We start from the raw sequence: 21,594 nt of genomic DNA, 5'->3' as shown, positions 1-21,594 counted from the left end.
GGAGTTGCAAATGAAGCCCGGGATTTGAATTTCCCGGGCTTCATTTGCATAAAGCCAGGCGCCGCCATTTTAAAATGTCATGAGGAGTAACAGTAGTTCAGACTAGGCTTCCTAGTCCGAACTACCTAGTCCGTGCCGCGTGTAGAACTACCGTTACTCCTCATAACATTTTAAAATGGCAGCGCCCGGCTTTATGCAAATGAAGCCCGGGAAATTCAAATCCCAGGCTTCATTTGCAACTCCGGTTGCCTACATTACCACCCTAGTTCGAACTAGGGTGGTAGTGTAGACACACCCCAAGTTAGAATTGTCATGCTCCTGGAAGATGCAGCAGTATTGAAGTAGATACCTAGTACAGACCAGGTCTTAGTTTAGTGTTTTCTATCCCTTTCTATTAATTCAGATTACATTCTTTATGTTCAAGTAAGTTATCCTCTGTATCCATCTCCATCTTTCTTCCTTTTGTTCTCCTCCAGTCTTTATCTCTATCACTGTCTCAACACTGCAATGTTCATATTGCATACTCATAGCAAGTGCTCTGTACATGCTTGTTCTATAAAGCGAAATTCTAGCCAGAGAAAAGGAGATAATTGGTTCTCCATTTTTAAGACGCAACTAGTGTTTGTAAATATCAAGTGATGATTTTCCCTTCTTAAAAATTTCAATACCCGTCTCTATTTAGAGTTTGATTCTAATTTCAGTTCGATAGGCCAGGTGCATATTGACGCAGATCTTGTAAAAACAGCTATTATTCCATAGGCATTTAGGAAAACAGCTGCTGATTTTAGAGGATAGAGGAAATGTTTTATGTTGAACTTGGATATGCAGTAATGAAACCATTTATTATGAAGTAAAAATGAAAATGTCTGAATGAACCAGTCAGTTCACTGTAATTCCATTTACTGTGAAATTCTGAATAAAGTGATTTTTCCCATTTACACTTTGCCATAAGTTCTCTGCTCACATAGCAAACATTAAATGATTTAGTTCAACTTCAACTCTTAAAAACAGAGACCTTTTGGTGGATTTAGTTGTTTAATCACTCTGTCTATTCCTATTTAAGACCTCATCTTGGGGATACATATTGTTAAATAAGGAGAAATTTTACACCAGAGATAAACTTTTAATTGAGAAGCTTCATTTCACTCTCAAATATTTAATATATTTTTTATTCATTTCTGAAAAAAACCCACCTCTGCATTCATGGATTCTGACTAATAATAAATTTGGCCAGAACCATCAAAACATTTTAAGAGATACTGCTTCTGTGATATATCTGCTGGGATCACAAGCAGAAATTCCTGATATTTTACCCAGCCTCATATAAATTGCCAAGTCATTTTTTGCAAATTCTAAAAATAAAGGATCAGAGAAGCATCTGTAATGGTGATTGGCTAACTCAATCACAATGAAGTCCACTTTTCTTTGCCAGATACCCAAATTCTAGCTGTTTCTTTTCATTGTATAAAAAAATGTATAGCTAGCTAATTCTGCCCCATTCTTGTATCACCTATAGGAATAAATGTGGTGTGATTCTTTGCTGAACAGAGTGAGTTTACAACTTATCTAGAGATTATAAATGCATATCTAAATTATAAATGAGTAATTCCTATAAGTGTGATTTTTCAGAAGGTTTTATGTGAATTAGGAGCATGAGTTCCAGTGAAAGCCAGTGGTCTTTGTGCTTTTAAGTCATTTGGGGTAAGTCTAGACTACAGGCTTTTGTCAATAGAAGTTTTGTCGACAGATACTGTCGACAAAACTTCTGTCGACAAAGAGCGTCTATACTATATTCAGTTCTGTCAACAAAGCAAGCTGCTTTGTCAACAAAACCCTGTAGTCTAGACACAACCCTAGATGCAATAACACCTTCTGTCAACAGAACTCTGTCAACAAAAGTCGTTATGCCTCGTAAAATGAGGTTTACCAGCGTCGACAAAACTGCTGAGTTCTGTCGACATTCTGTCGACAGAATTCAGCGGTAGTGTAGACGCAGGTATAGTTTTGTCGACAAAAGTCCACTTTTGTTGACAAAACCCTGTAGTCTAGACACACCCTTAGGGTGCAGCTACACAGCAGGGTTTAAGTCAAAATAAGCTACGCAAATTGAGCTACCTCAATTGCATAGCTTATTTCAAAATTGGGAGCTTCTACATAGCACTTATTTAGAAATAGAGTGCTCCTCTTCAAACTTCCCTTACTCCTCGTACAATGAGGGTTACAGGAGTCGGAGCAAGAAGTCCTCCAGCTTGACAGTATTTCAACATTATTTTTAAATAACTGCCTGCTTGTAGCCAGACAGAGTTCCCCCCCTCCCATAAAATCCATCTTGCTTGCCTCTCTGAGGTGCCTGGAGCACACAGGGCACAGAAAGCAATAAAATCAGTATAGTCTTTGATGCCTTAACAGAAGGCCCAGATATGCTGGCTCATCGTGACCCTGGACAACTGTAAACATAGATAAAAGGGCCATCAATCCAGTCGCCGACCAAGAGGCTGCAAAAACTGCCCTTTGCTAGCACCAATATTGATACGATCACACAACCGTTCCGGGAGAAGAATCTCCCTCAGAGTAAAGAATGTCCAGTACTCCCAATTTAGTTTTCTCTCTCTTACACATGTACATTACGTTCATAACTCCCTTGTAAGAACTGGCATCACAAAGATGAACCAGCAAAATTTGGCATCATAGATAAGAAAGAGAATACGTGACCCCACGGGTATAAAGATGGACCCAGCAGCACACTCACTTTGAGCATCAATCTCCCATCTACCTGATGGTTGGGTTATGTGATTGTCTCCCGAGGTCCACACGGGGATGCCCAGCCTTGTATTCGTCTTTCCGAGGAATTGAGAGACCAATCCTGGCCTGACTACACTGGAATTGAGAGACACAGAAGGGGGTAAAAATTGTACCCGTATGTGTCCTTTTGTCTTAGTGCATGCATAGAATTAGAGGTCTATAAAGATTAAGCTGTCACTTGGTACCATTATTTTATTTTATTTTATTTCCTTTGTAACCACTTTAAAGATCTGTATTTGTTAGCAGTTAAGAAGTAGAACACTGTAACTGAATGCTTTATAAGTTTTCTTAATAAACCTGTAACTGTTTAAGCTTTAACCTGACTCCTTCTGTTGCTGTAACAGAACCAGACACAATTAAAAGAACTATAGCCGGTCAGGGTAGACGCAGTGAGAGCTGGGCGTTGGGGCTCTGCTGCCTCCACGGGGCAAACCCTTGGGGCACCCGTCAACCTTCCCGGCTGCCCGCTGGGAGGGGACCCTGTCCTAGCAGCTAAAGACTCGGGTGTAAAACTTTGGGGCACCCGTCATCTTCCTGGCTGCCCGCTGCGAAGGGACCCTGTCCTTGCAGTTGAAGACTTGGGTGTTTAATAGGGCTCACAGACCACTCACTGCCCCGACCACCAGCTGACACTGCTGTGTAGACGTGGACTACATTATTTCAAAATAATGTTGCTTGTAGACGTACCTTTAGGTATTTCAGAGAATGCATCCTATATCTACAACATTTGGTACATTGTCAAGCACTCAATTCATGTCTAATAAATAAAACTGTACATAGCAATAATTGTTCTATGTTTGTCCAAGGAGCTATAGCTAGAAGTTAAATGATGAAATAAAAGTTTTGATTTGATATCAGGAACAGTTTTTTAGCCACTAGGTGTATAGAACTTTTGACAATTTCAGACAGAACATGCTGGAAGTTCCATTATGACATAACTGGACTGGACAAAATTCTCTTGTAGGTGCCAATCTTGAGAATATGACCTAAGAAGTCTTTTCCATTTCTGTCATTCTCTGATAATTTTGCACATCATCCTCTGGCATCAATGCATAAAGATAAGCAACAATGTGATGACTAAATTATTTTATAAGGTCATTGAATTGTCATATGAATATTTTCATTTTACAAACTAAAAATAATAATTGCAGTAATATTATGAAACACATGATTATAATGCAGAATCAGAGCTGTCTCCTCTCATTTTTAGGCAAACTTCCTAAGAAATAAAATCATATCCTGAGTAAAAATTCCAGCATTTATGTAAGGAATGACACTATAAAAAGAGACATAAAATTTGATGGGTGTTAATGTTCTGGAAGCACATACTTTTCAAAGGTGATAAGTACACATAGCTCCATTTAAAGTTAGAGATCAGCACCTCTCAAAATCAAGACATGTATGAATTGTATTCACCTTACTAGCTTAAGCATTTTAATATGCAAATTCAAACCATTAGGTAAGGTACAGTATTTATGGACTAGCTCATCCTCTTGCTGTTTTGGATACTGACTAGCATTCATTAAAAGTATTTTATTTTTGCATCCACAGATGTCTATGAAGAACATGGGAATTGTTTCATCATTTTCAGAAATGCTTGCCTGCCAACCACAGCCAAGAAGGGAATTAAGCCATAATTTTAGTGTACAATGTCTAATAGCATAGCTTCAAAAGACTCTCCTTGATATGACAAATGGTAATGTCACCATCAGAAAAAAGAACAAAAAAGAAGAAAAAAATCACCATTTATCTTGTATAGTAATAGGAAGCATGTATGATACAACTACAATCTCTCCCCGACTTATGAACCGGTTACGGACCAAGCAATTGGTCGTAACTCAGTTTGGGTATGTCTACACTACTCTCCTAGTTTGAACTAGGAGGGTAATGTAGGCATACCGCACCTAGTTCGAACTACCTAGTTCGTGCCCCGTGTAGCCGCGCTGCACGGGGTTCGAACCAGCGGGGTTTTAAAAATGGCGGCTCCCCGCTTATGCAAATGAAGCCCGGGAAATTCAAATCCTGGGCTTCATTTGCAAGTGCGGTATGCCTACATTACCCCGCTAGTTCGAACTAGCGGGGTAGTGTAGACATACCCTTAGTTCATAAATTGGACCCCATAGAGTTACATGTGACTATGCTGTTTGTAAGCGTCGATTGCATTCATAACTCGGGGTCTGCCATTTACAACAGCTTCAGTCATAAATGTGAACTGTAGTAAGTTGACTGTTCACAATCCGGGGACCGGCTGTATTATTTCCCATGTCCATTATAATACGGTCCCACATGCCCATTCCACATACATAGTGGAGGTGGTCAAAGCAATGGGGGAGTAAAGGAATTCATTTTATTTTTAGTATTTTTCCTTGGATGTGAAGGCATGGGAAAATGTGTTTTTTCACCCAACATTCTCTCAAAAATTATAAAGGAAAACACTTTCAATCTACTCTAAAGTAGATGAGGGGAAATCATGACAATTAAGACTAATCTTTGCCTAATATTTTAAAAGTGTTTCACTTTGAAATTTCATCAAAATATTGAAAAAAAAAGTTTGAGCTGCTCTGATATTTGGTGACTGCAAGAAAATACAGATTTTTAAAAAGAAAGACTTTGTGCTAGCCTTCAGATAGAGTGCTTTTATGAATGAAGTTGTAACAGCAAATTCTGACTCTTTACTCAGTCAAAACTTCCTTTGAAACTTTTGGGAATTTTTCCTGAGAAGTGGCTGAGTTAAGAACTGAGGGCCAACTTGCACCAGTCTGCCCTTCTTTTATGGTGGGTAATACCTAACTCTACAGATACAGCAGTTACTGGTACATTGGTATTAAATTGGCTTTCTTATTTGACTCTAGTAGATTTTCCACATTGATACATTGAGATTAATCTATTCAATGGGCTGTTTCAGAGACATGTCTAGTTATAGCATCAAAAAAATAGGACAAGTTGAGAGAGAGAGGGAAAGAAAAAGAAAGTGGTCTGTTCAGGCCTAATCGGTACAAGCCTATGGAAAGGCACTATAATGGTTGTTATGGTAATATTTAATGTGGTTATTATTAGGTAATAGATTAGTTTTCAACGGGATTGCCTTTAATGGTTATCTTTTCTAGTGCAGGAAGCTATGCAAATATTTTGATAATCTTAGCAAATAAGATTTATAAAGGAAGGAAATGTTGCCTAATGGCTAGGATATGGGCCTAGTACTCACAAGACATGAGTTCAGTTCCTGGCTCTGTTGATGGACTTGGGCAAGTCAGTGTTGTGACTCTGTTTACCTGTCTGTAATGTGTGGTTAATGATACTGACTTCCTTCACAATGTGCTTTGAGATCTACATATATAAAGTATTATATACATATTGGCTTTACTATAATCTTAAAATGTATTAAGCACACATGAAGTTTTGTGGGTAGAAGAGCTAAAGTGTCAGTTCTAAATTTCTCTTTATTCTGGAAACATACTATTGCAGTCTTTAAAAGCCCAGGTCTATTCAAGGGGTGCCATAATAAGGATAAAGTCTAGCTAACCGCTTTAAATGAACGTAAAAAAACTATGTAGGCATCAGCATGAAAAAATAAATATTCTTTGATGTGTGTCGTCTTTTCATTTTAGCAATTAAAATGGCTTTTGAAGCTATTTGGCATTTAATTTAAGCCTACAGAGTATAAAATTATGCATTCCCTTGCAGATAGTCCCATATTTAGCACAAACAAGGTCACAAAGATCAATAGGATTCAGAAAAAAATGTTAATTCAAGTTTTAAAATATATAAACTTAATTCTATCTGTCCAAACACGCATTTGTCCTCAATCAAATTCTTTAATTTCATGATCAGGGTTTGCCTGTCATGTTGTAATATTATTTTTATGAAATACCAAGTGGAAGATATTATTGTCACACAATTTTATTGAGAAAATATGCACAAATAAGTCTAAGAATGTTAGTCCAAGACTCTATCCTTTCTCCTCCTGAAGATTTCTCTAGCACATATTATAATATACTAGCTTTTGAAGTAAGAAGCTATATTTCCAAAGTAGTCATACTAAATTTGGTCCAAAACAGAGTACCCAGCTTTTTATATACCTCTAATAAAAACTGTTCATTTAAAATTACAGTTATTCAGTGGTGCTGGAACAATTTTTAAGATGGTGGAGCTAAACTGAGCCTCCCACTTTATTCTATCCATACCCCTCACTTTATTCTATTGGCTGGGGCCAAAGGGAGTAGCTAAGGTGCCCTGGAGGGGTGGGGTCAATGGTCAGGGCCTTGGGACCTGTAGTGGAGCTGTTGGGACCCTAGGTGGCAGTGTAATCCCTGGAGTCTGAGACCCCAGGGCTGACCGTGGAGCCCAAGTAGCTGGGACCCCCAGAGGCATTGGGGCCATTAACCAGGACCCCTGGAGCTGGCATTCAGGAGCCCAGGTGTGGGCTTATGTTTTGGACCCTAGCACAGTGTGCAAAATCTGGGGGATGCTGTAGCACCTCCTGCACCCCTACTTCCCAGGTGAATGCAGTTATCCATTAGAATATCTAATCAACACGATTCACTAATCATGCAAATAATTTATAGGAATGTTTGTCGGTATCATTCTTTTCTCATGCAATGGTAAGGTAGCAAAAATCATTCCTGGCTTATTTTATTTGAAGCAAGTAGCGTACCATTGGGGATATGTTTGCCTACACTATTTCATCATGGCAAATAAAGTTGTTTAGATTATGTATTGTAAACCATAGTGTCATTGAGCTAAGACTGACACTAAACCTCTTCTATATTTCTGGCAAAGGCACAACAATTAATAATAAAGTTGCTGAACATATATTGAAAGTACTTTTATTAGTATTTATATCTAGTAGTTATGATTATAAGGATATTTTACTACTTCTCATTCTTGGTGCATAGACAGTTATGAAACTGAGCTGCAATATTATAAATTGGACATAGAACAATATATTATTTTCATGATCTCTTTGTATAATAATTGAAAGCTTCATATGGAGAAAATAACATCATGAGCTACACTACTATTTTTTGTTGTAAAATCAAGTTCTTACTTTGTTTCTTAACTACTTTATTATACCATTCTATAGTTTCACAGAGGTAGAAGCACTGTACTAAATCAGATTTGGCTAACAGGTGTTCTCTAGGCTGTGAACAATTACATCATAAAAATGTATTACTGTGCTCACTCTTGGGAGCAAAGACTTTTGCTATTATAGTGAAATGTGTTATATGAAGTGGAATTGCTAATGGACTTCAACAGAGCTGCTGGCCAGAATGCAATAGTGATATATCAGGGGTATCTTCACAGATGAAAACCTCGTTGGAAGAGGATACTTCATTTAACAGAAAACTTATACGTTCCATTCCATGTATTTACACTAGTATATTGTTTAGACAATATGTTTCTACTTTGAATTTACAGAAAGCATTTTTAACTGTTATTCACATTGTGTAGATATAGTTTTAAAGGTTAATTGGCCACTCTTACTTTCAGAGCTGAGAAAATGGAGGAAAATATCAGAGCTGTCACATTGAAATGGATCTTGTGGATGTTCTATGACATAATGAACAATCAAGAACAAAGTGCTTTTAGATTTTTTTGCTTTCACCTAACTTCACCATTACATTTGATTTTGGAAAGAAAGAAAGAAAGAAAGAAAGAAAGAAAGAAAGAAAGAAAGAAAGAAAGAAAGAAAGAAAGAAAGAAAGAAAGAAAGAAAGAAAGAAAGAAAGAAAGAAAGAAAAGTACTTGAAAAGTAATTTTATGTTCAGAGATGCCTTGGTTTTAGCCTTGAATCAAAGTCATCATGTTGAGGACCACAGAGCTTTTAGATCCAAAGCCTTACAAATTAGTAATATAATACTTTAGGTAGATCAATACCGCAAGGCCCCAAGCTGAGATTGATTTTATTCCAGTGGGATTTTTCATCTAATTCATCAAAAATTATTGTGCTCCCATGCCATAATAGTCTATTTTTGCTGCAGCGAGCAGAGCACATAATTCTGAAATTAAATGGTCTTTAACATCTTTGTTGTTAAAGTTATACTGCACGTATTATTTCTTGACTAAAATCTCTCACCTCATGGGGAGCAATTGCATCTGCCATATCTGCTGTGATGTGGAGCTAAATTTATGTGCCTCCATCTGAACTGTAGAATGTATTTCTAGTCATTCTTTGTTATAAAATCATCCAGTATCATGCTTTCCATATATCAATGTAATATTAACCTACATCCACATAAATTTATTACTCTTAACCTGTTTCTAGTGCCCCTTTCATCCTCCTGACTATTACATTCACTTGTAAGATGTGTTAGAAACAGGACTATGCTAACACAAACTAGGTACCTTTCAGTTTGTGCCCTCAGGGTCCACACAGGACAACTACAACATCACACACAAGTGCACTCTACAATTCTCACGCCATAGTCCGAAATGCACATTAGATCTGCCATTCAGACATGGTAAGTAGCTTGTCTAGTAACAATGTTTGGCACAATAGCCCTGAATCTCTCTGCACTATATCTCTGGTAATCTCATCCACAAACACAAATTGAGCTACCACAGATCCACCTCTCTACTCCAGACCTGTCTCTTCTGAACAAACTACAATATTGGTCTGTCTCTGTGACAGTGCCTCATGGATATCTAGCCACCAGCTCAAGCTTCATATTGCTAAAACAGGATTCTTAATCTTTTTTCCACCTAAATCTTTTCTCCTACTTTCTTTCTCAATCCTTGTGGGCAACACCATCAGCTCTCTGGTTACTCTGTTTCATAATATGGGCATGATTTTGGATTTAGATCTTTCTATATGTCATAACAGCCAGAATATTTTTAAATTTTGTGATTCAGGCTACATAACATCTCTAAGATAATAATGTTAACTCAGTGTAAATTTACCAGTAGAGTAATGGATGAAATTTCCATCAATTACTTGACTAGTTGATAGGCAATTCCACATTCCTCCTTTGAAATGTAGCACATTGGGGCTCTTGTAGATTTCAAAGGAGAAATGCAGAACTTACCGTGCAACCTGGGGCTAGCGGGAAGTCCTGCTGACTCTGGGCTGCATGTGGGTCAGCTTTGAAATGTACAAGAGTCCCCAGCAGAGGCTCTTGTACATTTCAAAGCAGAAGCACCCTCATGGAGCCCGAGGTCAGCAGGGGACTCCTGGGGTCAGTCCCTTGCTGACCCCAGGCTCCATGCTGCACTGCTACTTTGAATTGTGACAAGGAGTCTGGGGTCAGCTGGAGAGTTCCTAGTTGATTCTGGGTTCAGCATGGCACTGATGCTTTGAAACGCCGAGGCAGCATTTAAAAGGGGCAATGCCACACAGCTGAGTTAGGGATCAGCTGTGCGGTACTGCCACTTTGAAATACTCCTTCCTACCTCCCTGCCCCTTTCCTGCCTCTATATGATAGAGGCAGTGAGGGGGAGGAATCGATTAGTTGACTAATTGACTATCTGATAAGCATTTACTTATTGGATAGTCAACTAGTCGACTAGTCCTTAACATCCTTATTCTAAGATGAGCTTTCACCAACTACCCACACAGTTCAAACTCTTGTCCAGGCTCTTCTCATCATCCATCCTGTTAATGCAACATTTTGGTTTCTAGCCTTGACCAGTGCAACCTCATCCAGCTCATATCCCTTCAGAATACTGCTGCAAATGTCATTTTCCTAGTATTGTATGCAGTGTTGTCCATGTTGGTCTCAGAACCTTAGAGACACAGAGTGACATGCCTTTTATTGGACCAACTTCTGTTAGTGAGAGGGACTTTCTTATGAGTTTACACAGACCTCTTTTTCAGGTCTGGGAAACAAATGTACAGTGCCACAGCTCAATACAAGGTTTATTTATTTATTTGTATGTTGCACTGACACACACAGTTAGTTTCTGAGACCTGAAGAGCTTTGTGTAAGCTCAAAATCGTGTCCCTCTCACCACAGAAATTGTATTCCAATATAAGTTATTACCTTGCCATCTTCTCTCTTTTATTTTCCTGTTCTATTGTTTTGGTCATGTCAAGCCTCTCTTTGAATCATTCCACTGGCTCCCTTTCTTTATCCCATCATCCATCAGCTATTTTACTTATCCCTGCACTACATATCATCTTTCATTTATTCATTCCTGAAATGTAAGCTCTGGCCTTTGATAAACCCATGATTCCAGCCTCCAGTGCTCACTTCTGACACTTTCATATAAGCATGTTCATTCTTTATCCCGTACTGTCCCTCACAACTGGGAGGAGCTGCCCACAAATATCTGGAAAACGAATGCACTATCCTGCCTCACGCCTCCTTTAAATATTTCCTGGCCCAGTTTTTGGCAAGTTCTTTTCTTGCAACAGTTTGATCAGGATTTTTCAGGCCATGACTTAATTGTCAACTGTTCTTTTGATTTAGTTTCTACCTATACCCACATTACACTTTCAGTGTTCGAGTAATCACTGATGTAGTCAATGATGAGCAAATTGAAACAACTAATTGAATATATTTCAATTACCGTACTTTATACTGTTTTGTCAGATACTGTACAATAATGCCACATCTAAAAGACTGGTCATTAAGACAGTGTCAGCAGTATTATAATTGTTTTCGTATATAACAAATAGCATTTTTCACAATCTATACAGAGGGTTTTTTTTAATTGAGATATGTCTTCTGTGGCTCACAGGCCATTGACATTATGAATCTATTTTGATTCATACATCTGTCTCATCATTTGGAGATTAGGGCATCAATGATGGCATGAACATCCTGGTCAAAATTTGGAGGTGATATACAATGAAAAAAACACCATTAAGGATTGCATAGAAACATTCCACTTATGTTACATCCTCTTCTTGGTTACTACAACAGCCTCAGTCTTCAATCTCCATCGTTTGCAAATTACACTCACCTCCCAATATTTAATGTACATGACCAACCTATCAAAGACATCACTTTTAAGAAGAGATTAAAACTGGAAATTTTTAAACCACAAGGCAGAAAATGTCAAAACTACAAATGACCAAAAACAGGAGATAGACTGGAATTATAGTAGATCTTTAATTATATTTCCATTGCTCCTGCTGTGAGGCTTGAGTCTCCATGTGAGTACTGAGTGGGAATTATGATCACACACTGTCTGTATTAGGACTCTGAGGTTTTATATGTGAACTTTGTTAGCAAGGGGACATTTCACCATATGGTATAATCTTATAATGTGTTGCAAACAAAAAATCAGTCATCCCTATAGTTGGTCACCTTAAAAACAATGCAAGAAATGGCATTGTCATGTAACCAGCACTTTCCCCCTGAATCTCTACTGAACTACTATTTCAGCTAGAACTCATTGAAATTTTTCTAATAAAACATTCAAAATCAATGGTCAGTGGGAACTTGTCTATTTCATGACAAATTTCAGTAGAAACCAGGAATCTTGACTGGCTTGTCAGAAAGTTGGTTTCCTGTCAATTTACCAGCCACCTGGATGGCTGGCTCCCTGTCCAGAATTTTTTGGAAACTTCTGTCACACAGAAAACTTTGCATTTCTGACCTTTAGTTGTTATTCCAAGTGGAAAAAAATCACGCATGCAAAATTATTTGAAGAACAGAAATGCTGTTTCCTTAACAGTTCTAATCCCAGCATGGTGCTAAGAATGTATTACTGAAAGTATTTTCTCAGATGAGATTAACAACCAATCTCCCAGACACTCCAGCAGAAGAGTCTGTCTTGTCCCGGGGTCTCTCTTTCTGCCCCACGTCCCCCACAAACTGGATACAATTTTGTGGTGACCTTGAGGCTTTTTTTCGCCGCCTCCATCTCCGAGAATATTTCCAAACCACAACTGAACATCAATCTGGCCTACCAGATCCCCCCTATCAACACCAAAGGAAAAATAACTCTATATGGACTCCCCCTGATGGTCGGAATTACAATCTGGATTTCTATATACACAGCTTCCGCAACAACGCACAGACTGACATTATTCGCAAACGACAACAAGCGACACACAATCTTAGCCGCGCTGAACACCATGCCATCCAGAGTCTCAAAAACAACCTGGACGTTGTAATAAAACCAGCTGACAAAGGGGGTGCTGTGGTCATTATGAATAAGGCCGACTATAACCAGGAGGCAACCAGACAACTCTCGAACACCACATTTTACAAACCTCTCCCCTCTGATCCCACCTTGGAATACCAAAAGAAACTACACTGTCTCCTTAAAAGCCTCCCCACAGCTACTCGGGAACAAATCCACACAGAATCACCTTCTGACCCCCGACCAGGATTGTTCTATCTACTTCCCAAGATCCATAAACCTGGGCACCCCGGACATCCCATCATCTCTGGTATTGGCACGCTCACTACTGGTCTATCCAGCTATGTAGACACTCTTCTCAAACCCTTCGTAACCAATATCCCCAGCTATCTCCGAGACACTACTGACTTCCTAAGGAAACTACAAAACATCGATAACCTCCCCAATAATACCATCCTTGCCACCATGGATGTAGAAGCTCTATATACCAACATCCCACATGAAGACGGATTACAAGCAATTAGAAACACTATCCCAGAGGACACTACTGCCAACCTGATAGCAGACCTATGTAACTTTGTTCTCACCCACAATTATTTCCAGTTTGAGAACAACTTATACCTCCAGATCAGCGGCACAGCCATGGGTACACGCATGGCCCCACAGTATGCTAACATCTTTATGGCTGACCTAGAACAACGTTTCCTCAACTCCCGTCCCCTTTCACCCCTCCTCTACCTATGGTACATCGATGACATCTTTATGATCTGGACGCATGGCCAAGAAACACTGGAGATATTCCACAGAGATTTCAACAACCTACACCCCACCATCAACCTCAGCCTGGACCATTCTACACGAGAGATCCACTTCCTGGACACCACCGTACAAATCAACAATGGAAAATCAGACACCACTCTCTACAGAAAACCCACCGACTCATACAGTTTCCTACATGCTTCCAGCTCCCATCCAGAACACACCACACGATCCATCGTCTATAGCCAAGCCCTTCGATACAACCGCATCTGCTCTAATCCCACTGACAGAGACCAGAAGCTTCAGGATCTCTACCAAGCATTTATAAACCTCAACTACCCACCCAGAGAAATAAAAAAGCAAATTGAAAGAGCCAGACGAATACCTAGAAACCATCTACTTCAAGACAGACCCAAGAAAACCAACAATAGAACACCACTTGTCATCACCTACAACCCCCAACTTAAACCTGTCCAACACATTATCAATAAACTACAGCCTATATTGGAACAGGATACCATACTCAAAGAGGCTCTGGGAGACCGACCCATAGTCTCCTATAGACAACCACCTAACCTCAAGATGATTCTTACCAACCACCACAGGACATACCACACTAATACCAACCCTGGTACCTTCCCTTGCAACAAACTCCGTTGCCAGCTTTGTCCACATATTCATTCTGCTGATACCATTATTGGACCTAACCAAGTGAGTTATAAGATCAAGAACACATATTCCTGCGCATCCAGAAATATAATCTATGCTATCATGTGCCGAAAGTGTCCGTCTGCTATGTACATTGGACAAACATCTCAGACACTTCGCCAAAGGATTAATGCCCACAAAACAGATATCAGACAAGATCACAAAGAGAAAACAGTTTCTTGCCATTTTAACCAGAAAGGACACTCTCTCAAGACTTAACCACCTGCATTCTGCTACAAAGACCTTTTACATCTGCACTTGAAAGGGAATCCTCTGAACTGTCATTCATGTTAAAATTCGACACTTTCCAAAAAGGACTCAACAAACATTTGAACTATCTCACCCATTACCAAGATAGTTTCCCCAATTATCACCTCTAATACCATTAACTCACAAACATCCCACTCTCCCTACCTCTAATATCATCAATTCACAGACACTTACCTTCCTTCCTCCCCCCCCCCCCCGCATCCCCCTCCTGTTCTGCAATGTGATTTGTCCTTTTCATATTTGTTCATTTTTTTAATTGTATCCTTTGGTATATATGGTTGTGACTACTTTCTTCCACTATTTGATCTGAGGAAGTGGGTCTGGCCCACGAAAGCTCATCATCTAATAAACCATCTTGTTAGTCTTTAAAGTGCTACATTGTCCTGCATTGTGGTCACTAAAGAACTTATAGTATTTTGCACAAGAGTGGATGTGTAATCTTAGTGTGCTAGCCAATTGATAACCTGTGTAATTGCGTTTACTATATATTTTGCTCTGATCTTTCAACTGCTGATTTTAGTCTTCACTGCTTATCATGAAGTATTCACTATATTGATTATTAACTTTAAAACATTTGCTGTATTTCAAAGGTGGTCAATATCTTAATGTCATTTACACATCAGTTTTCCATGTACTGTGTAATCATTTCACATATTTATTACCACTAATAAGTGTATATAAACAATTACCACTGCTAATGACAATAACGTTTTTTATTATTATTAACAGTGGTAATTATGTATATATTTTAGTTTATGATATTTTCCATCCGATTCAAATAACTTCAAATGAAGCACAAATATATTCTTTAAAGTTTCACTGGGATATTTGAAATGCTAATTGTTCCTGGGAGAGTCATATATATCAATACCATATACAATACATTTCAGTATACTTCAGGAAAACACTAAAATGAAAAATATTTCTTTATAGTCATGCTGCATTTATATGACCATGATTGAATAATAGCCTTCTTACGATTCAACAAGTGTACATACAAAAAGACACCAAGGATTTGACACATCAGTACCTTCTGTTGACTGAACCAATAATTCTCTGAAACTCTAGTTCTTTGTGAATATAATATTCAAGAGCAAGTTGCTTCCTGTATACCCTGTGCTCTACAGCTAGAACTGAAATTCAATGCCAGATGGTAGCTAAAGGTCATACAGTGGTCTGCATACTAAAAATAGAAAATTACATTTTAGTTAGGAAAAAAAAAGAAATGATTATGCAAAAGGTCACTGAATGCAGTCAGCTACATACATACTATCTTTAAAAGGGGATATTACAATATATATATAATTTAGGAAGTGTCTTCATACTGAAGATGGTTACTTATGTGCTCTAGCAGTATCCTGCTTACATTTACTATATCTATATATCTTGAGTAAATGTTAGCAGGATGACTCTAAAACATAAGGTATAAGCATGAGACACAATTAATTAGTTTAGATTCACTATAACTGCTTAAAGAACTTTTAAAACTTTGTGACAATTCCTGTTAGCTTTGGCACTTCTTGCAGGGAGGTTGGTGATCAAAAATGAATGAATGCTGGATTTGATCCAATTCACTACAGACTGGGTGAGAAAATTAATTTTGAAATAGAGGATCTTCTCCATCCCTCATTTCGATAACTCTAGTATTCTTTGATCATGTATCCCAGATAATCTCAACTACCAGGTTGCAGGATAACAGAACACTGGACTCTAATCATAAAAATATAGAATGCTAGACCTGGAAGGATCCTCAAGAGGTCATCCAGTGCAGTCCCCTGCTCTCATGGCAGAACCATGCACTGTCTATGTCTAGATCATCGCTGATAGATGTCTTTCCAACCTGCACTTAAATATCTCCAGTGATGGAGATTCCACAACCTCCGTCGGCAATTTATTCCAGTGTTTAAACACCCTGACAGTTAGGAAGTTTTCCTAGTTTCCAACCTAAACCTTCCTCGCTGCAGTTTAAGCCCATTGCTTCTTGTCCTAGCATTAGAGGCAAAGGAGAACAATTTTTCTCCCTCCTCCTTGCAACCCCCTTTTAGATACTTGAAAACTGCTATCATGTCCCCTCTTGGTCTTCTCTTTTCTAAACTAAACAAGCCCAGTTCATTCAGTCTTCCCTCATATGTCATGTTTTCTAGACCTTCAATAATTTTTGTTGCTCTTCTCTGGACCTTCTCTAATTTCTCCACATCTGTCTTGAAATTTAGTGCCAAGAACTGCACAGAGTACTCTAACTGAGGTCTAATCAGCACAGAGGAGAGAGGAAGAATGACTTCTCGTGTCTTGCTCACAGCACTCCTGTTAATGCATCCCAGAATTATGTTTGCTTTTTTTGCAACAGTCTCACACTGTAGACTCATATTTAGCTTGTGGTCCACTACGGCCCCTAAATCTCTTTCTGCTGTACTCCTTCCTAGACAGTCACTCCTCACTGTGGGTATGTCTACACTACAAAGTTAATTCGAATTAACAGTCGTTAGTTTGAATTAACTTTCATAGGTGCTACACATACAAACCGCTAGTTCGAACTTAATTCAAACTAGCAGAGCGCTTAATTTGAACTAGGTAAACCTCATTATACAAGGACTAATGCCTAGTTCAAATTAACTAGTTCGAATTAAGGGCTGTGTAACCACTTAATTCGAACTAGTTGGAGGCTAGCCCTTCCCAGCTTGCTCTGGTGGCCACTCTGGGCACAACCAGGGAAACTCTTCTGCCCCCCTCCCAGCCCCGGAGCCCTTAAAGGGTCACGGTCTAGTTATGGTGCTCGTGCCAGTTGCAAACCTGCCAGCACCCAGCCAGCAGACCCTGCACCTGGCATGGCATGAGCCAGCCACCCGCTGCCACCCAACCCTCCGCCTCTTCCCAGGACCAGGCTGGCAGCTCCCAGGAGACTGCCCGGGGCCGCAAGAGGCAGGTGCCTGCCTGGTCTAGTGCGGAGATGGTGGACCTCATCGAGGTTTGGGGGGAAGCCTCCAACATCCACGATCTCCACACTAGCCACAGGAATGCGGTCATCTACAGCCGCATGGCTGACAGCCTGGCCACCAGAGGACACATGCGGACCCGGGAGCAGGTCCGCTGCAAGGTCAAGGACCCGCGACAGTCCTACTCCAGAGCCTCCCAACCAGGGGCTGACCCGGAAGCCTGCCCCCACTTTGAGGCCCTGGACCACATCCTGGGGGCTCATGCCTTCCATGTCTCCCGGGTGGTGATCGACCCCAGGGCAGAGGGACCTGTCCTGGACATGGAGGAGGAGGATGCCGAGAGCCAGGAACCTGCGGGGAGCCTGCCCAGGACCCAGGACTCCTGAGGCACCCCATAGAGCACATCGGATGTGTCGTCCAAGGCTGGGGAAGGCTCCACATGTGAGTGCCATCATGCTCCCCTTATGTGTATGGGAGGGTGGGGGGAGAGGGAGCCCAGGGACCATGCGCCTGGGCCTTGCCCACCATGGAGCAGCAGCTGGGTATCATGCCCGAGCCCATTCCCCACATGCCGACCTCACCTTGCAGAGGGGGGCTGGGTTTCACCCACCGTGTCCCCAGGGAGAACTGACCACCGCTCTTGTTTCACCACAGCCAGAGCACCTGGGACTGCAGGGTGCACCACCACGCCTGCAACAGCCACCTGCACCCGGGCCAGCAAGCACACCAGGAACCTGGAGGACTACCAGTGACGGCACCTTGAAAGTAGGAATAAGAAATCCTCCGGAAAAGAGCTTATTTTCCAGAGAATCGCGTCTAGACTGGCGCTTTTCTCCGGCTTATCCCCAAGCCGGAAAAAAGCGGCAGCCATGTAAATGCAAATGCCGTGGGGGATATTTAAATCCCCTGCAGATTTGCAATTCGGAAGTGTCTAATCTGCATCCCTTTTCCGGAAAAGGGGTGCAGAGTAGACACAGCCACCCTGTGTGTGTGTGTGAAACTGATTGTTCTTTCCTAAGTGGAGTATTTTGCATTTGTTCTTATTAAACTTCATCCTGTTTACTTCAAACCAGTTCATCCAGATCATTTTGAATTTTGACCCTATCCTCCAGAGCACTTACAATCCCTCCTAGCTTGGTATCATCTGCAAACTTAATAATCATACTCTCAATGCCATCATCTAAATCATTGATGAACAGAACCAGTCTTAAAACAGACCCTTGCGAAACCTCACTTGTTATGCCCACCCAGCATGATTGTGAACCATTAATAATTACTCTCTTAGAACAGTTATTCAGCCAGTTATGCACCCACCTTGTAGTAGCCCCTTTTAGGTTGTATTTCCCTAGTTTGCTGATAAGAAGGTCATGTGAGACTATATCAAAAGCTTTACTAAAGTCTAAGTATACCACATCCACTTCTTCTCTCTTATCCACAAAGCTTGATATCCCATCAAAGAAAGCTATCACATTGGTTTGACATGATTTGTTCTTTACCGATCCATACTGGTTGTTACCTATCACCTTATTGTTTTCCAGATGTTTGCAGATGAATTCCCAAAATATATAGATTAAAATCAACAACTTTAATTACATCCGGTAATGAATCAGAAGCTAATGTAGTTCATGGGATTTTTACCAAATCATAAGCTCTGTTAAGTAAATGAGCAGTGACAGTATCTGAAAATTCATGAGATTATCAAGCATAGCTCTGTGTAGAGCACAGGAGTCCAATCTGGAGGACATAAATATGTGGCGAAGTCTATATGTAAGAGGAGTGATTATAACCACGTGGACCAGGAAAGATGGAAAAATCACCTTGGTCATACATCTTATTAACAAAAAGTTAATGAACACCCTCAGAGTACCCATAATCACTTTCACCTTCTTTTGGATCTGCTTTGTATACAACTTCTCTCATTTCAGAAGGTAAGGCATATATGGGTTATTTGAAATAATGATATGACAACCCAAAACATATTACTGCCTCTCACTGTAGACTCATCTACACTCTGAAGTGGGCTGACGGACATAGGGTACCCTGCAAAATGAAGCTGAAAGACAATAATAAACTTAATGACCACTGATCTTGTATCAAATAGCATTATTTGATAAGTGGTATTCCAGTTAAACTTCTTGTAATGGCACGTGTTCCTTCCCAAAATGCACAAGTTTCTCACACTATTTTCTTATCCTATAACTGACTCTTATAACTGTAAATAAATTAAATTACATTAAATTAAATGCAAAAGCCATAGACAACAGAAGAAAAAATAGTCTTTTATCCTATTCATTCATATTCGTGCCACAAAGGAGTCCAATTTGTGGTGGAGGCATTGTTTCTGGCTCAGACGAATCTCTTTATGGACCAGACAGTGCAGACATCTAAGGAATTCAGTCTCCATGTATTTCCTAAGGAAATCGGATTAGATAGCATGACATCATCATTTTGTGCATGTCAGACCAAACAATTTCAACATGTTAAAATTGTAGCATGGGGGGAACAATAAACGTAGTATCTATTTGATATCTTTGCTGCTGGATTTCTAATGTCTGCTTTCATTATACTTTTTCTTAGTGGAAAAAAAATAATGAAAAGGAACAGTAACCCCATCTTGAGTTGAATATGAATCTCGGTTTATTTTTGGAGCTTAGGGACAAACAATATGATGGAATTTCTGTCACATTCAAGTACCAGAATTTGAAGGGTTTAGATTGGAAAGATTTGTTCCCTCTCTCTCTCTCTCTCTCTCTCTCTCTCTCTCTCTGTATATATATATATATATATATATAACAAAAATGCAAGAATAGACAATAACAATCCAAAGACTGATTTTTATTTATTTTGGCATTTACTCTAAATATATCATTTAGCAGCCAAATATGCACATGCATACGCATGCACGCACACACACATGCACATAAAGCTTCTCGCTATCCTAGTTCTTCAGTCTTCATAAGCATATATGATGTGTTATTTTGGAATAAGAGCATGAGGAATTTCAGGTATTTTAGAAACACACATGACATGATTACTTTGTTGCATTAAAAGGTATAAATACCCTCCTGTTTCAAATTCTTAATAATATATTAAATATCTAAAGCAAATGAAAAGCAGTAGACACAAAGCCAAACAGCCTAGAAAACAGAAAAGAGAAAACTAACACATAAATAAATTACTTGGGCAGGCAAAGAACAAATCCACAGAGAGAGGTGGTAACATATTGTCAGAAGACAGCTTCAGGCAAAATAGGTGAAAATCACAAAGAAAAGACATGAAGCGGAGAAAGGGAAACAAAATTGCAGAGGAGTAGAAAAAGCAAAGGCCTAATAGTTATTGTGACTGGGACAAGTTGACAGCATGCCAAAAGAATTAGGATCTAATCAGTCTGGAGGGCTGAAGACTGTTTGGAAGAGGGAGGAGCAGATGAATGGAATGTATGGAAAAAAAAAAGACTAAGGAACAAACTGATTTTGAAGTGAATATTATGTTCCTGCCAAAAGTCTCTTGACACAGAAAGAGAGAGACAGACAATTTCTACTGGTACATGACAGTCAGGTCATAATCTCCTCTTTATGCTCAGATAAGGATGCCACTATTTTCAAGACAATCTGTTGAAGACATTGGACAGAGTCCCTCATTCTGAAGTAAACAAATTCAATAGTTCATTGCGGGAATACAGGTAACTATGAAAAGTGGTCAAATGCAAAATGGTCAGATTAATAGTGGGACTATTATAAACTGTATGTTATCTCTATCATAGGAGGGTAGGGCGAAGGAACATAGATACCAACACTCTTTAATTTATGAGATTAGTGGGTATTTTATCTAATGTTTTCTCCTAGATATTTCAATTTAAATCCTGGATACACTCACCAATTAAAATTATTTTGGTGGTGTTCTCCTAGGCTACGTCTAGACTGCAAGCAGTACTTTCAAAAAAGCAAGCTGCTTTTTTGAAAGAGCACCCAGGCAGTCTGGATGCTCTCTTTCGAAAAAGTCCTGTTTGCATTCAAGAATGCCTTTTTTCAAAAGAGCACTTTCGAAAAAAGGTGTTCTTCCTCATGAAATGAGGAGTACTGCCGTAGAA

The 21,594-nt window shown here is 39.6% G+C and overlaps 2 protein-coding genes across 2 annotated transcripts in view; one reads left to right on the top strand and one right to left on the bottom strand.

The window, feature by feature from the left end:
* Positions 1-21,594, bottom strand: part of LOC149524546 (uncharacterized) — an 87,298-nt gene that overhangs the window by 29,265 nt on the left and 36,439 nt on the right. The window lies entirely within an intron of this gene.
* LOC149524547 (uncharacterized) lies at positions 9,235-14,939 on the top strand. The gene is made up of 2 exons (XM_089777647.1): positions 9,235-9,263; positions 12,684-14,939. The coding sequence occupies exons 1-2, from the start codon at positions 9,235-9,237 to the stop codon at positions 14,518-14,520; spliced, it is 1,866 nt and encodes a 621-aa protein (XP_089633773.1). The 3' UTR covers positions 14,521-14,939.

This window comes from Pelodiscus sinensis, chromosome 4 (assembly GCF_052426305.1).
Source record: "Pelodiscus sinensis isolate ZL-2025 chromosome 4, ASM5242630v1, whole genome shotgun sequence".
In the NCBI taxonomy this organism is placed as follows: domain Eukaryota; kingdom Metazoa; phylum Chordata; order Testudines; family Trionychidae; genus Pelodiscus; species Pelodiscus sinensis.
The sequence above is the reverse complement of the archived record's forward strand: the minus strand, read 5'-3'. Positions and strand labels throughout refer to the sequence as shown.

What these genes read in the sequence shown, in the direction of transcription:
- LOC149524547 (XM_089777647.1), top strand. Translation starts at nt 9,235, where the DNA reads ATGCACATTAGATCTGCCATTCAGACATG. An exon ending in AGATCTGCCATTCAGACATG is followed by an intron (nt 9,264 to 12,683) that starts GTAAGTAGCTTG and finishes TCAACACCAAAG; the next exon opens with GAAAAATAACTCTATATGGA.